Source organism: Phoxinus phoxinus, assembly GCF_949152265.1.
Source record: "Phoxinus phoxinus genome assembly, chromosome: 22".
Taxonomy (NCBI): domain Eukaryota; kingdom Metazoa; phylum Chordata; class Actinopteri; order Cypriniformes; family Leuciscidae; genus Phoxinus; species Phoxinus phoxinus.
In genome coordinates, this window is record NC_136897.1 from 18617340 (window position 1) to 18632683 (window position 15344).

Genomic DNA, 15344 nt, shown 5'->3' on the forward strand with positions numbered 1-15344 from the left:
TGTTAATATTTAAGATCAGACTAGTTTATGTAAGTCTTTGCAAATTAAGAGTTTTCTGAAACCATTTCTGAATGAGTCAGCTAGGGTTCATGATTAGTTGACATCCACAGATGTTCATGGTTCCACGTGATCTGTTCTTCACTTTTGCACATGACTAATGATCAATCATGCAATGATTTGACCTCAGTATATGCAAGTATGCAAAAAACGATGTATTTCTGGAATTGCTCCATCCTCCATGAGGTAAACTAGTTTATTTTAAGGCCTTGCTGAGAAACTAAAATTGCAGGTGCTTGAGTTGCTTTTACATTTTTCTTATGAGTTTCAAAAAAACTGTTGACTTTAAAACCCAACTATGTTAAAGCCAAACCATTCAATGTGCATTACATTTTTGTTTATTTCAATGTAAGAGATTCTTTAAGCATTTGTAGTCTTGCATGAAAAGGTTATCACTTTCTCCTTAGTCTAAACTAAATTGTCCCAACACCTTGTAAAAGGGTAAGTGCTATAGGATAACATCTGAGTAAATTACTTTTTGAGTTTTTGTATATGTGGTCACAGAACACATGGGTCAAAGGTCAATGTCAAGTTAGTATGTCTGAATGTATTAATCCTAAACACCTGCATACCAACAGAACATTTGAATTCATGAATACTATGACAGTATGTGTGTCGGACCAATTGTTTTTCAGCATAAATTGGTTCTCATATTCTCCATGTTAGAGTGTCAGTGCAGGTGCATCTATTTTGCCAGCATCTGGGCCACACGACAACCTGCAGTTGCGTTGTGTACACAGATATAACAGTTTTTCCGTGTGAGCTAAATTTAGGACCTGGGACAAGTGGAAGCTTGGTTAAATGTTTTGTCGCCCTCCGCCAGCTTTATGGAAAGTGTTTAATTTGCATGTTCATGCTCCAAAAGCAGATCAATTGTTAAAGTCTCTCCAGAGTGGATGAATGGACAATGACACTGTTATTGCATAGCTGGAGTGACACGAAGTTCAAATAGTGAGCTTCAAACCACAAGCTCTAAAACAGTTTGCGAAATTTAAATACCATCACCACACTGGAAGTGCTCACCTTTGAGAGTCACACAAATGTATAAAATTACACACATCATTTAATTTGCTTTCCTTAAAAGGAACTGAACAAATGTATAAATCATAGAGGTTTGTGTGCATGTACATATCTTTTCAGTACCTTTTTAGGAAAGAAAACAAAATTGTGCAGGTTTTTGCTGTAAACTGCACTAACATGGTGAGTTTTGACCCACAGAACTGATGTTTTTTTATATAATAAAAATGTGATGGTAAGGTAGTGGTAAGTGGATCACATATCTGGTTTGGTGTCTGAGGGGTTACTTGAGCCTTACTGGTGGTGTTATCCACCTTATTTTGCAATGCACAATCAATTTTCCATGAATGTGCGAGACTTCTGATTCATTAGCCATTAAGGTAAATAGCTAGAAGAATAACAAAGTACAGTATAACTACTTGCGCTACAAACCAGTGTGTTTATAATGACAATGAATTAAAATCATATGACAACAAATACCAGTTTGCAATTTCAAGCAGCATAACACACTGTTTTTGTACAGCTAAAACAACAAAGCAGATGACACTGGAAGATACAAATGGCCGTTCCCGCTCTTATGTTAAAACTAAGGTGGATATAATATTTTGTTATACCTCAAAAAATTTAATTAAAAGACATTTATTGAACGTCTCAAAATAAATCATAACATATGATTATAGCACATAAAATAAGGCCTAAAATCATAAATATTTACATATGTCATTATATAATATAGGTGAGAGTTTCAGCTACCAAGTTTTTCTGTTCCAATATTCAAACTACATAACTGCTTCAAAATCCCTGACAAACTGTTAGACTGGCACTGTTATGGAGTTGCTTTACGCATTTTCTCTTTATTTAAAAATGTGATGTGATGCGTTATGTGTGTTTACTATATCTACAACGTAATGTACATGCCTCACGGTCCAACGGACATTTCCTTCACACAAGCGTGGGCATCATGCCAGAGTTTGGGTGGTGGCTGTAGGACAAAGTGGGAGAGGAGTGCAAGGCGGAAGGGGGCAGTAGATGAGGGGTGTGGCTATAAGACAGGAGCGGTCCTGGGTTCATAGAGTAGGGTCCTACATGCTCATCAGGAGGTGCGATGTGAGACATGTCAGGGTAAACCTCTGACACTGTGCTCTTTTTGCCCTTCTTGTTTCTGTTAGACACCTTGCGATTCCGTGTCTGTATGCCATCCTTCTTCATAGTTAAGGGCCTGTTGACCTGCAAAAAGGCACAACAGAGATATTAAATTGGGCAGTTACTCGTTTTTCCTTCCGGTAAATATAGTATAAATGTGTATACTCACATTGTGCAGTTTAAAATAGAGGCCGCAGGCGTTGCACACAGGCTCGCCACTGGCATTGCGTCTCCATAGCGTGGTAGTGCTTGTGTGGCAGTTGGCACACTGCGTTCCAGCGCGTTTGCTGACAATCTGACACACAAGCAGAATTTATTGTCAAAAAGTTGATATAATCACCACACAATGAATGATTTTATTAATATATAACCCCAACTATAACTATAAACCTAGTTACATACAGTACACTAATGTAAAACGGAATATACTATACCACAATATAGCAAATCTTAAATGCTTGATTGTTATATCATCAAACTATATTATTGCCCAGCAATATATTAAAAGTTGGATATATAGTACATCCTATTTTACCTGCGTACATACAGTAGAGTACACTCACGGTAAGCAATATACTATGTAGCAAATCTCAGCTGTGTGATTGGTTATATTTTCGCAGAAATGTAAACTGTATCGCACAGCTCTATAGATATATAGATTATATCCAACTTTTTCCAACTTTATCCACATAGGCTGCTCGTGTTGGGCGATATAGCAAATCTCGCTTTATAGCAAGATATAATCTACTATCTAATCTAATGAGACTATAAGCCATGAATTTCTTAAGCTATTATAAGTATTAACTGCTTTGAACCAATGTGAATTGTGAAAAGTGCGTTCACTTGACTTGATAAAATCACAAACTATCACCTGTTTTTTTATTTATTATTTTACATACCAGCCTCTTTTTTGGTCTGATGAGGGGTCTGTTCTGGCCATTCATCTTATGGTACAGTCCGCAAGCATTACAGAGGTAGTGGCCTGTCCCATCTCGACGCCACAGAGGGGTGGCAGTGGCACCACAATTTACACATTCACGAGCCTCTGTCAAATTCAAAAGTAATTAATATTCAGAATCATGCAGGATTTTAACTTTCTCAATCATTTTCTAGAGGAAATTGACTTACCTGGTGGCGAAAGTCTCATCTTGTTGCGAAGTTTGGGTGAGTATGACGAGGGGCTCATCCATGGTCCACCACTAGAATAGAGTGCCGCTGAACTATAGTCCTGTGACGTGGTCATGTACGATCCGTATGGACTCAGCATGTGTGGAGAAGGACCATACACACCTCCAGAGGCTGAACTCAGATTGAGAAAGCTGCTTCCCCCTCCACCCATGGGACTCAGGCGCTCGGCTTTTAGGACTTCCTGGAGCCTGGGACTTTCCTTCCCATCATGACTCAGGGAAGGGAATCCCTCTTTGGGGGATGTGAAAGATGAGGTCGCACTGTTCGGGTAGATGGACGTGCTGGTGTGAGGGTGGAGAGGTGTCTTTGTGAATGGGCTGCTTGCCCATACAGTGGATGTGGGGTTATAGGAAGAGTTTAGAGAGTGGCCTACAGAGTTGTCCAGCCACTGGATGTTTCCCAGTAGAGATGGAGAGGAGTAGACTTGGCGAACTATTTCAATGGAATAAAAAAGTAACACATTTTGACTATAATGTCCCTCAATATTGATAGTTTTGAAGGATGTTTTTGTCTAAAAAGTGACAATGGGGTTCAAAACAACACCTCTGGACCTCTGACTTTCAACAATTAAGACATTGTGTTTAAGAGAAGGTCATACAAGTTTGAAACAACATTATGGTGAGTAAATAATAGACATTTCATTTTTGTGTGAACTATCGTTTTACGGAAGTGTGAAAACCAGTGAAACAATGGTTGCATGTCTTCAAACAACTCCTACTGATCTCTTATTATAATTGCAATACCATTCGGAGATGCAGAAATGGCACATTTCACTTGAACTACAGTGAGGATCTCACCTGGACTGTGTCTGTAAGACGACGAGGCTCGACTCTGGACACTAGAGGAATAATAAGATGGGAGTAAGTCAACCTCAGAGCTGGAGTAGAAGGGCTCATCATCTTCACCGGGTGGCAGTAAACCAGGCTCTGTGGTGTAGTTTGCTAATGGGTCGGGACTGATCAGGCTGGGGGACACCCAACGAGACTGCTCAGATGAGTTCTCCATCTTACAAGTGGGAGAAATAACATTCAAACAATAGTTTTGAAAGAATTATGAATTTAATCAATTCCAAAGTTCAAATATTTTTTCACAATCCTTATAGCTGAGAAACTGCCATCAAGATGAATGGAAATGCTAACAGGTAGCCTGACAGGTAGGCTAATATAGACCTTGGTCCATAGAATATTTTATTAAGGTATCTAGACAGTACGGCCTGTCACACTTCCCTTTAAAAGGTCCTCATTTGACTGTGGCAAAAAGTCAGCACTAAAAATACAGTATGTCTGAATTTCTCACAGTTAGCATTAGCTCACAACAACGTTCAATCCCTTAGGGAAATTGACTATTAAAAGCTTAACAGAAAGACCATATTGTCTTTGAAACAGAATAACGGTCGAGCAAGATCAATGATTAAATATCTTCCCTGAAAAATGGTCTTGAAACATCATTTACATTTTTTTATCAGTTTTTTTTTAAAGAGTAGGCCTAGCCTATTTACAGCTAGTTAAGCTCAGAAGGTCGAACAAAATTTGTGGGTACAGATCTGTAGGATATTGCTGTGTAAAAGAATTTGATTACTAGATAATTAGATCATTATCAGAACCACATATATTTATTTATCTCGGAGCTAGTCTTTATTGCATTGATAATGCATTCAGGTAATTATGTTTTTTTTTTTTTTTTTTTTTTTTTTTGCTATAAATTAAGCAAGGTGCCTATTTAAGTTAAATTAAACTCAACTACAAACAGACATTATAATTTCACAAAACAATTTAGTTAAATTGAACTAAATATGATTGAATATAGCCTATACATAGTAATTAACAATAATATTGGAACATATTTTCTCGCAATTTTCGTCAGTCAATCATGTTAGGCCTATCACGTTAAACAGAAAACCCGTCAATCTTGAATGATCGTGAATAGCATCGCATATTCTCCTGATAACTGTTTTATCATTATCAGTCTCAATGATTGCACACACTGCACTGTATAGCCTATATTAGCATAATGCTGTGCGATCAATGGGAAATTATTGAACGAATCTTGACTCAAAGCGTGAACGACCTATTTTCACACAAATATATTTACATTTAGGCTAGAAATATAGTATATTGATATATACCGAATTATATGTTGGTAATTATGTTTTGGCAGACATTCCGAATTATATTTTTGTTTAAATTTAAATTTGTATGATAGTAACAATGATTACAATACAATTTGAATAAAATGAGAAAAAAAATACATTTCACTAATAATTAACACCTCTTTTTTTTGGCTCATTATTGTTGCAACTTGCAAGCTCTTAAATACAGAAAGCAATACATTTATTAAATGCTCATTTTAAAAATGTGCTGGTTTAATAGCAAATAATAATTCATATAAAGAATGATCATATATACAAGTTTATAAAAAATATTGCAAACAGCACACATTGATTAATTTGTTTATATGTCCACTAAATGATTAAATTGGCTTATTTTTAACTGTAATGTCAGAACCAAGTATATTACATATTTGGCAAATATTAAAGATGAATTTAATAAATAAGAAAAATCTTTCTTCCATATCTAAACACAAAATAATTTAGTGAGTAACGTTGAGACACTTTCACTGGCACGGCACTGCACAGAAGAACTTACCTGCAAGTGATGTATTGAGTATCTTTGTTTATCAGGTGAGTAGATTCACACCACTGCACAGACCATGGAGGACGGCTTGAGAGTCTACTGGTTCTCTGCTCGCTTGCTTATCTCCTTCAGCCTTTAGGAACTAGCAACTTCATTTAAAATTGTAGGGCACCAATGGGTGGGGTTGGGGTACTTTTTTTGGACACTCCTACCATACGGCCATGCTTAGAGTTTTGAATATTCTATGTCAGATCTCCGGCTGACACAGCAACTAAGTATAGATCACTTTAACAATGGTGGTTTGTATCAAATATTCTTGACCATTATGATTGTGATCGGCTATAGGACAGGATTTTGAACACAAAATTGTTAACTATTCAGACATCACACTCAAACGTCAATCAGTTATTGAGCTTTTTGGTTGACCAGAACAGAAACATGCTAAATTATACCAGTTATTCTATATACGTTCTCACAAACCGGTTATATAAAAAGGGTTGGTGTATAAATAAAGATAAAGAGGGAAATCTAACTGCTCATTGCCTGAGAAAATCCGACAGAGAATATGAGAAACCTTAGTTTACAACAACCATAAACATATCGTACATATGATTCAAGCACAGCAATGATAAAGGAGCACTGATGCGTAAAAAAAAAAAAAAAATTCATAGAGCATGTATGCCATGGGATAAGTATGCCATGGCACCTACACAATAAATTCGGGAATTAAAATGGCACAAAGAAGTAACAAAGACCAGTCCAAATGGAAACGGTGACTGTGAACAAAGCAAATGAAAATGCAAAAGCACTTTTCCCTGGTGCAGCTCAGCAAAGAACAGTAATGCAAATAAACTCAAATGCTGCAATCATGGGCAGAGATATGGACGCAGTACGGCCTGGCTGAGCACAGGACTTAGACTGTCACTGTCATTTGACAGTCAAAACACCTTCAACTTCCCCCCACCATTGTGCATTTATAATTTTCAGGGAAACTGGGATGAGATCCAGAGAAGCAAATCCTTAAACAAGGGCCAGGTTATTGATTTACATAAGGACCTATTTTAGAACTTGAACATACGGCGAATACATTGTTACATTAGGATATAGTTAAACCAAAATGTCATTTACTCACCCTCCTGTCATTCCAAACCTGTAAAACTTTCTTCGGTGTTTTCCATTTAATGAAAGTGGATGGTGAGCTGGGGGGCTGTCAAGCTACAAAATACACAGAACAAGATAAAGCATCGTAAAAGTAGACCATACGACTTGTGCACTATTATAGTGCTATAGTCAGAGTTTCATGAAGCCATGCGATAGTTTTGTGTGAGCAACAGGCCCAAATTTTCATCATTACTTTTTAAAATTGAGCTTATTTAACTTTCTTGACATCCATGGTCCCCATTCACTTTCATTCAGTGGAAAAGAGTTGTTGAGTAGGCCTATTCTGCTATAAAAAGATATGATGAAATATATGAGTGAACTATCATTTTAAAAACAAACCAATAAACACAAAACATGGCTTAATTTCTGTCCTAAACATTTTGAAAGTTACAAGATGAGTCATGATCAGTTTTGTAAAGATGTAAAACTATAGATATAAATATATTTATTTATTATGTGGTTTTTTTCTTCATCTGTAGAATTTAAAATACTTGTATATTACTGTAAGCGGATCTCCTCACAAAAGACTGCCAAATAAAAAGAACACTGAAGACCAAAAAAAAAAGGGGGGGGGGGGGGCAGCGTTGAGGGATGTGGCTGGTGGCTGTGTGTGTGTGTGTGCTGGCTGCTGAACTGTGATAAGAGGTTATCAAGATTGGAGTGGGAGGCTGGGGAATCGTAAGACTAGCCATGACACTAAATGAACAAACTCACAGGAACAGTGACACCCTACAGTGGTAGTAAGACAACCTTCTCTTTTACACACACACACACACACACACACACACACACACACACACACACACACACACACACACACACACACACACACACACACACACACACACACACACACACACACACACACACACACACACACACACACACACACACACACACACACACACACACACACACACACACACACACACACACACACACACACACACACACACACACACACACACACACACACACACACACACACACACACACGAGGACTTACTTCAGTTGTGTAGTATTTTTATTTGAAGCTAATTATGATGACATATCGAGGCCAAAACCAACAAACATGTTTCTCATTTTTACACAAACACACTCAAAAACACAGGTAATTACACAATACATAAATATTCGGTTTTCATGTTTTATGCAGACGTTGCATAGACATAATGATTTTTTTATAAACTCTATCCCTTAACCCTACCTCTAAACCCATCACAGAAAACTTTCTGAAATTTTACATTTCAAAAAACATCACTTTGATTTATAAGTTGTTTTCATCATAAGGACCAAAAAGATTTCAGGTATTGCCATAATGTACATAGGGTATACCTGAACCATACACCATATACTGTATATATATACTGTATATGTATGTATAGACTTACAGTTAATATAGCCTACGTATATTTAAAAACTATAAATAGAAAAATTATCTACAAACACACTTATTATTGTTGTTTAAAACAGTTGAGCTGATTCATATTTTTGTGTGTAAAACAGAAAGTTCAAAAGAACAGAATTTATCTGAAATAGAAATCTTTTAGAACATTACAAATATCTTTACTGTCAGTTTTAATCAATGTAAAGTGTCCTTGCTGAATAAAAAAAATATCCCAAATGTTTGAACATACACATATAAAAAGCAAGATAGAGAGAGACTTATATTGTATTTTATTTCAAAATATTGCATTGGTCTCTCCATAATTTAAAAGAAATTATCTCAGTACAACTATATGCATGCAACATATATGTAATACGTTTGCAATCCAGGGTTTTGTTTAAGGGGCACAGTGAGTGAAAACAGTAGATGTAACAGTTCTTTTAGTATAATGATAACCATTCCCGAAACCAGGAAGTCCTTAGATCCAGATCATCCAGGTGCCAAATACACAATGCCCATGTGCATCCAAAAAGATGTTTCAGTTGGGGAGTGACACAAGACCTCTGCGGGAACTGTTACTGGTCAGGATAGTGCGGGGGCCAGAGCAGAAAGGCCAAAGGGTTGGGGGTATTTGTGGGTTCTTGGGGCAGCGCTCCAGTTCCAAGAAAATAAACTTCCATGAAAGCATGTTCTTATCTCTGCCTCACACCGCCAGCTGAGCAGCACTGTGTCATGAGGGTATACGACTCAGAGGACCGCCTCTTTCTCTCTCTGCCCCGCCGAATTATTTCTTTTTTTATTTCCAAAGTTAGAATAAATTTCTTTCAGATCATCCACAAAAGGAAGTGCTATTGCCAACAATTATCTTCATTCCCAAATCTCTCATCCTCAAGACTCAAAAAATCATTTCTAGTCAAAAGTCTTATCCCAAAGATAAGTCTGAGTGAGAGAACACAGAATGTTCTTGTCTATGGGTTGCAGACTGTAAGAGGATATATCGCACTGAAATAATTTCCAGTCTGTCCCTCCTCCTCCTCCTCACCACTTCATCCACAACATAAACAATAAAGCTATTCACTCATGTCGTCATTTTGTAGGCTAACACGGAAGACTGTTCACCATCGGTTCCCTGGGGAATTTATCATTTGTTTTTAGAATAGTGGCTTTCAACAAGTTACAAGACAGACCTACAATGGTTGTCAGATTCTTCAAGCATAAAAACTCACATCCTTATGGCAGTAGCAGTTCTTATGTAGCATGTCATAAGATATAATTGATAAAACTGAAATATTGTGAAAAATCAATACAATTTTAAGTCTCAAAATTCACATTTGAGTGTATAACTTTTGTAGAACAAAATGTGAAAGTATTTAAAATTCATAGAGAGAGCAATGCATGAGATGTTAGAGGTGAAATTCAAAACTTTTTAAGAAGAGGATGTGTACCTGACCTCAAAGCCACAGCTCCCATAAGTAATAGTGTGACTCAAAGGTACCAGCTAAGTTTGTCTGTGTTTTGTGAGGTAAGTTAGTCAAAACCACGTTTCAGTTGAGGACAACTGGTCTCAATATTCACTGTTACAACCGGTTACAATTTACAGTTCTGCCCTCCACACCCTTAACTGACACAGAAAGACACCTCCCATGTGAGGACCTCTGACATAGCGGGTTCTGCCAAGTGTTTGCCTCTATCTTTTGAACTTTGAAAGCAAAATTAATGATGATAAGCTACACTTACAATGCAGTGCTGTGGTGTATACCATACAGTAGCCTAGCCTCTCTGTAAATGGTATTACATGGTTACACCATGGTACTTTGATATAGGCCTACTATGGTGGGCTACTGAATATTATCAAATGTATGGTAGCCTATTGTGTGTGGAACTCCAAGTTATTTCAAAGATTAGTGTATAATTACAACGATCAAAAATCTGTAAAAGCTGACCAGACCAAGTCAGTTGTCTACCTTAAGTCACAGATTTAAAACAAAACAGGTGTACAATATGAGATAATTTGTGTTTGCTTGTTTTACCTGTAGGCCTATCTGAGTTCGAGCAAGCAAAAAGACGAACAATTTTACAGTAGGCTACGCCTAATAATAATGTTGAAGTCTTCTGAGGTAATTTTCACTACAATCAATTTGATGCATGATGGCACCAGACTGTTCACATTTGAACAACACAACACGGTAAAATCCGAGAGAGAGAGAGAGAGAGAGAGAGAGAGAGAGAGAGAGAGAGAGAGAGAGAGAGAGACACACACATGAAGTCTGTCTTGTTGACCAGTCAAAATCAAGTATTGAAGAGCGCGGATATTAATCTTTAGCATATTCGTGTTAATTTCTACATTTACTAATAAATTGTTAATGAATTTTTATTTTATGTCATATTCGAGATTCGGCTAGGTTTAGTATGTGCAGGATGAAGGATGATCGCATTTTATATTTTGTGCTGTGATAAGAAATTTAGCCAATATTTTTTACTTATTTACCTTAATATCGCATTGGCTATGCATCATTAGCCAATGCGATATTAAGGTAAATAAGTAAAAAATATTGGCTAAATTTCTTATCACAGCACAAAATATAAAATTATTCAAAGAGGAAATCTTACCCCACTTCTTGGGTAAGCTTTTATAAATTGTATAAAATCAAATAAAACTAGGCCTACTATATATAGCTCTAGGCTATATAAACTCCACCAATCTAAAAATGTTATCTAAATCACAAAAAACGTTGATACTCAACATAATGTCATAGATGAATGTCACTAATTTACAACTAGCCTATTAAATAAATGCTGTAAAAATAGTTCATTGTTCATTTATGATACCTATGCATTAGTTGATGCATAAATAAACTTTCCAAACTTCTGTCACATTTGGCCTATTGAAAAATGAACAGCAATGTTATGTTGTAAAATACCAGATCATGAAATTTAAAGCTGTCCAGGAAGAGCACAACATCAACATCATGCACTTTTGTTACACCACCTGTTTAGTTTAGCAAGGCGTTTGTTTACCTTACACTGCTAAGGTGGTTAACCATTACCTATTTTGCCATGTTTTCTTATGGATCAGTGATATGAACAGGACACACACTAGTCTGAAATGCAACAAGGAGAAGTGTTGACTAAGATGAGTTCCTTCACGACCTCCTTTCATTGAAGACAGCTTTGGTTATTTTTATCATGACTGAGTGGAGCACACCACACTTGAAAGTGATTCTTATCGGAAACTCTGGGTGAGTGTCTGTCTTAGAAAGTAATGATGGTATCTAGTAGTAAAGCACATAAATGAATAACAGCTTTTCCAGCAAATTTTGCAAGAACAAATACATGAATTACCCTTCAAAGGTTTGGTATCATTATGACGTTTTTATGTTTCTGAAAGAATGTGATCATTTTATTCACCAAGGTTGGATTATATTGATAAAAAACAATATTGTAAATACATTTGATTCATATTTTTAAAGATTACATAAAGTTTTCAAGATGTTTTAGTGATTCCAAACTTTTGAACACCAGTGTATGTGCGACCCCAAAACAAAAGCCTATATACTGTTACACAAAAACAAGGAAGTACAGAAAGTAACTAAAAGAAGTGACTCTCTAAACATGAAAAAACCTCAACAGCGGCTTGTGTTTCTAAAAAGTTTGTCATTTATAGAGGCAGCTGGTTCTGTAACTCAAGGTCAATGCACTGCATTGTAGTTAATCGTATAATTTACCAGTAAATTCTCTGGTCAGTTAGTTGTCCCTATTTCTTTTTGTCTTAACAGAGTGGGAAAATCTTCATTCATGACCCGGTTTGTTGACCATCGCTTTACTAAATTGTATCGTGCCACAATTGGGGTAGATTTCCTTGCTAAAGAAGTCACTATTGATAAAAGATCAGTGATTCTTCAGGTGAGATGCATTTACATTAATGTATGTTAAACCCACAAGATTTAAAAAATAAAATAAAATCCTTATCTTCATGTCATACACAGGATCCACAGATAGCTTTCATTATAATAACACAGTTTACATCTCAACTGGTTGAACAGGGCTCTACAAACTATGTCATGCAATACTCACCAGATCTGGGACACTGCAGGTACAGAGAGGTTTCATTCCCTGGGTACCGCACTGTATCGTGGAGCTCACTGCTGCCTCCTAGTGTTTGATGTTACCTCGTCCGTCTCCTTCGATGCACTAGACGTCTGGAAGAAAGAGTTCCTGGTGCAGGCATGTCCTTCTGACCCCACTGCCTTCCCTTTCATAGTGCTCGGCAATAAAATTGACTTGGATCATCGTGAGGTTAGCCAACTCTATTGCATTATGAGCTATAGATCTAGGCCTGGTTTCACAGACAGGGTTTATATTAAACCAGGATTAGGCTTTAGTTAAAACAGGTCATTGTACCTTGATTTGTCTTGAGACATATTTTAAGATATCTCAGTGCAAGTTGCTTTCGTTAAGACACCTCAAACATACAATTTAGTTTAAGCTTTGTCTGTAAAACCAGGCAATAATGTATTACTTTGCTTATAACTGATAGCCGGATTTGATTGACAGGTGTCCCCAAACAAAGCCCAGCAGTGGTGCAGTGAAATCGGAGCTGAATATTTCGAATGTAGTGCCAAGGAAGACGTTGGCGTGGACACAACCTTTCACAGTGCAGCACGAGCTGCCCTGCAGTATGTGAGTTCAATCATTTTGTATAACCAAAACTAAGTTAGAAGTATTTTCACAAATATTTTTACAGACTAGGCAGTCCCAGACTAAAATGCATGTTTGAGCTGTTTTAACTGAACGCAACTTGCACTGACAGATCTTAAAAAGTGCCATTGTTTTGTCTTAAGATGCACACAAGTAATGTTTTTTAAACGTGAAGGCACGTTTAAATGTCCTAACTGAACTAAGGCCTAATCCTGGCTTAATCTAAGCCCTGTCTGTGAAACCAGGCCATTGAATTTAGTTTTTGATTAGAGACACTAGCCTAACTGAATATTTAATACTCAGCTTGACCAAAAAAGCAGCATTAGGTTACATTTGTGTGTGCCACACTCTCTACAGCTCAAAAGCCACCATGTGGAGAATGGAGAAGACATCCAGATTATACAGAAACAACAGGATAAGAAGCCAAATAAAAAATGCTATTGTTGAAGCAAAGACAATCTCTTGTGCTACTGTTGTTTAAATCAACATGAATTCAAAACAGTTATTTTTATGGAATATTGCAATATTTATTATAATTTATCTGTGCACATGGGGAAAAAAAGACCATTGCAACTTCGGTTTCATGCGGACTTTAAGGCCCGTTCACAAGGACGTTATCTATTATGATTACTATACATTTTTAATAATCGGTCTAATACTATGAGAATAGTGAAGTCCACACCACAACTATAACAATAACAACAAAGAACAATGTTGTTGGAATCACTTTAACTTTTCTTTTTCCAGCTGATGAATAAGTAATTGCGTTCTGGCAGAATTAGTCATGTTGTGAACGCGCTCTTTTCACCACATTAAAACATGGATAATGAACTAATGCAACATTTAATTTTTTACAATAAAGTGTAATACAAAAACATAACTTTTAAAAAAACGTTTATTCAACGTTTAAATATATAAAATGTATCTGTCAAAAAAAAAAATTCTAGTCAACTAAAATGCTGTTTTAATGTACTTAAAATTACCATTTTAGTCAATGTAAAATTTACTAAAATGAGTAACAATGAAATGGATAAGATTAAAAATATTTATCAAAAACAACAAACTGTTTTTGATGCATGTGTGAAAGACTTTTGTATGAAAAATAAAACCTCTTGAACTACTTCATATGAATACTATGCTGGGATATCATTCCTTTATTTCAGAAGAAATATCTCCATGTTAAATGCAAACGAGTTAAGCGCCGTATCTATTCAGTTATCCGAAGGGCGTTTCATCAAATATAGCTACTCAAATTCACAACTCTGGAAGACACTGGGGATGAAATTAACTCCCAGGATGTGCTGCATGAAACTAAAAGAAATTGCTAATAATTAATCAGGGAGACAGTTTATATATTTCGGTTTCTTTTATAAGTCAAGACAAAAAAGGCAATCAGGAGATGACCAACATGTAAAAACGTTGTACAGGTAAATATATAAAAGGCCAGAATATCATCTTCACTTCTTGCGGTATGAATGAACTATATTACAGTCAAATCCGAACTTGGCTTTTACCAAGAATGAGAACAGCCATCCTCACCCACATGGAGACATACAGGTATACACTGAACATTTAGTTTGCATACCTCTCAGATAATCAAAGGGGAAAAAAGTAGAAATTCATCTTCACATGGACAATTTCCTTCACAATCTAGGGCAGAGAAAATTCTACAGTTACATTGTGAAAAAGTTAAGAGGACAAGCCAGAGAAAGGGGAAAAGCTGGGTGTTTACTAATAATGGCGATTTTGGTAAGGTGAGGAATTAAAAAAAAAAAAATTAAGATTTTTACATCTCAAGGTTTGGCATTCACAAACACAGAGTGGAAACAAGCGTAGAAAAACTCAGTAAACAAAGTAAAAGCCCTTCAGATGTTTACATTTGTTTACATCCTTTTCAGTTGTAGCACATCACCACTCGGCTTGAGCACAAATACAATGTGTCAAAGTATTTGACAACAGCACAGCCCTCCGGAGAAAAGCCCTTCATCCCACAATTCCTTAAACCAAAGGTGGTTGGCCAACAATTTTTAAAAATAAAACAAAAAAATAAAAGTTGTGAG

General features: G+C 36.4%; 2 protein-coding genes across 2 annotated transcripts; one reads left to right on the plus strand and one right to left on the minus strand.

The window, feature by feature from the left end:
* Positions 1-1292: 1292 nt before the first annotated feature.
* On the minus strand, positions 1293-6171 carry gata1a (GATA binding protein 1a). The gene is made up of 6 exons (XM_079597438.1): positions 6051-6171; positions 4203-4410; positions 3346-3837; positions 3117-3262; positions 2387-2512; positions 1293-2301 (listed from the first exon to the last, which is right to left on the minus strand). The coding sequence occupies exons 2-6, from the start codon at positions 4408-4410 to the stop codon at positions 2017-2019; spliced, it is 1257 nt and encodes a 418-aa protein (XP_079453564.1). The 5' UTR covers positions 6051-6171; the 3' UTR covers positions 1293-2016.
* Positions 6172-11658: 5487 nt separating this feature from the next.
* LOC306990457 (ras-related protein Rab-7a) lies at positions 11659-13731 on the plus strand (the record flags this gene model as incomplete). Its single annotated transcript, XM_079597333.1, has 5 exons — positions 11659-11825; positions 12363-12489; positions 12664-12882; positions 13141-13266; positions 13642-13731. The coding sequence occupies exons 1-5, from the start codon at positions 11773-11775 to the stop codon at positions 13729-13731; spliced, it is 615 nt and encodes a 204-aa protein (XP_079453459.1). The 5' UTR covers positions 11659-11772.
* Between the last annotated feature and the right edge of the window lie 1613 nt (positions 13732-15344).

Bases quoted from the DNA above. Each gene is read 5' to 3' on its own strand.
- gata1a (XM_079597438.1), bottom strand. From the start codon at position 4,410: ATGGAGAACTCATCTGAGCAGTCTCGTTGGGTGTCCCCCAGCCTGATC. The intron at 3,838-4,202 runs GTGAGATCCTCA...CCATTGAAATAG, and splicing joins GTCTTACAGACACAGTCCAG to TTCGCCAAGTCTACTCCTCT. The intron at 3,263-3,345 runs GTAAGTCAATTT...TGAATTTGACAG, and splicing joins GATGAGACTTTCGCCACCAG to AGGCTCGTGAATGTGTAAAT.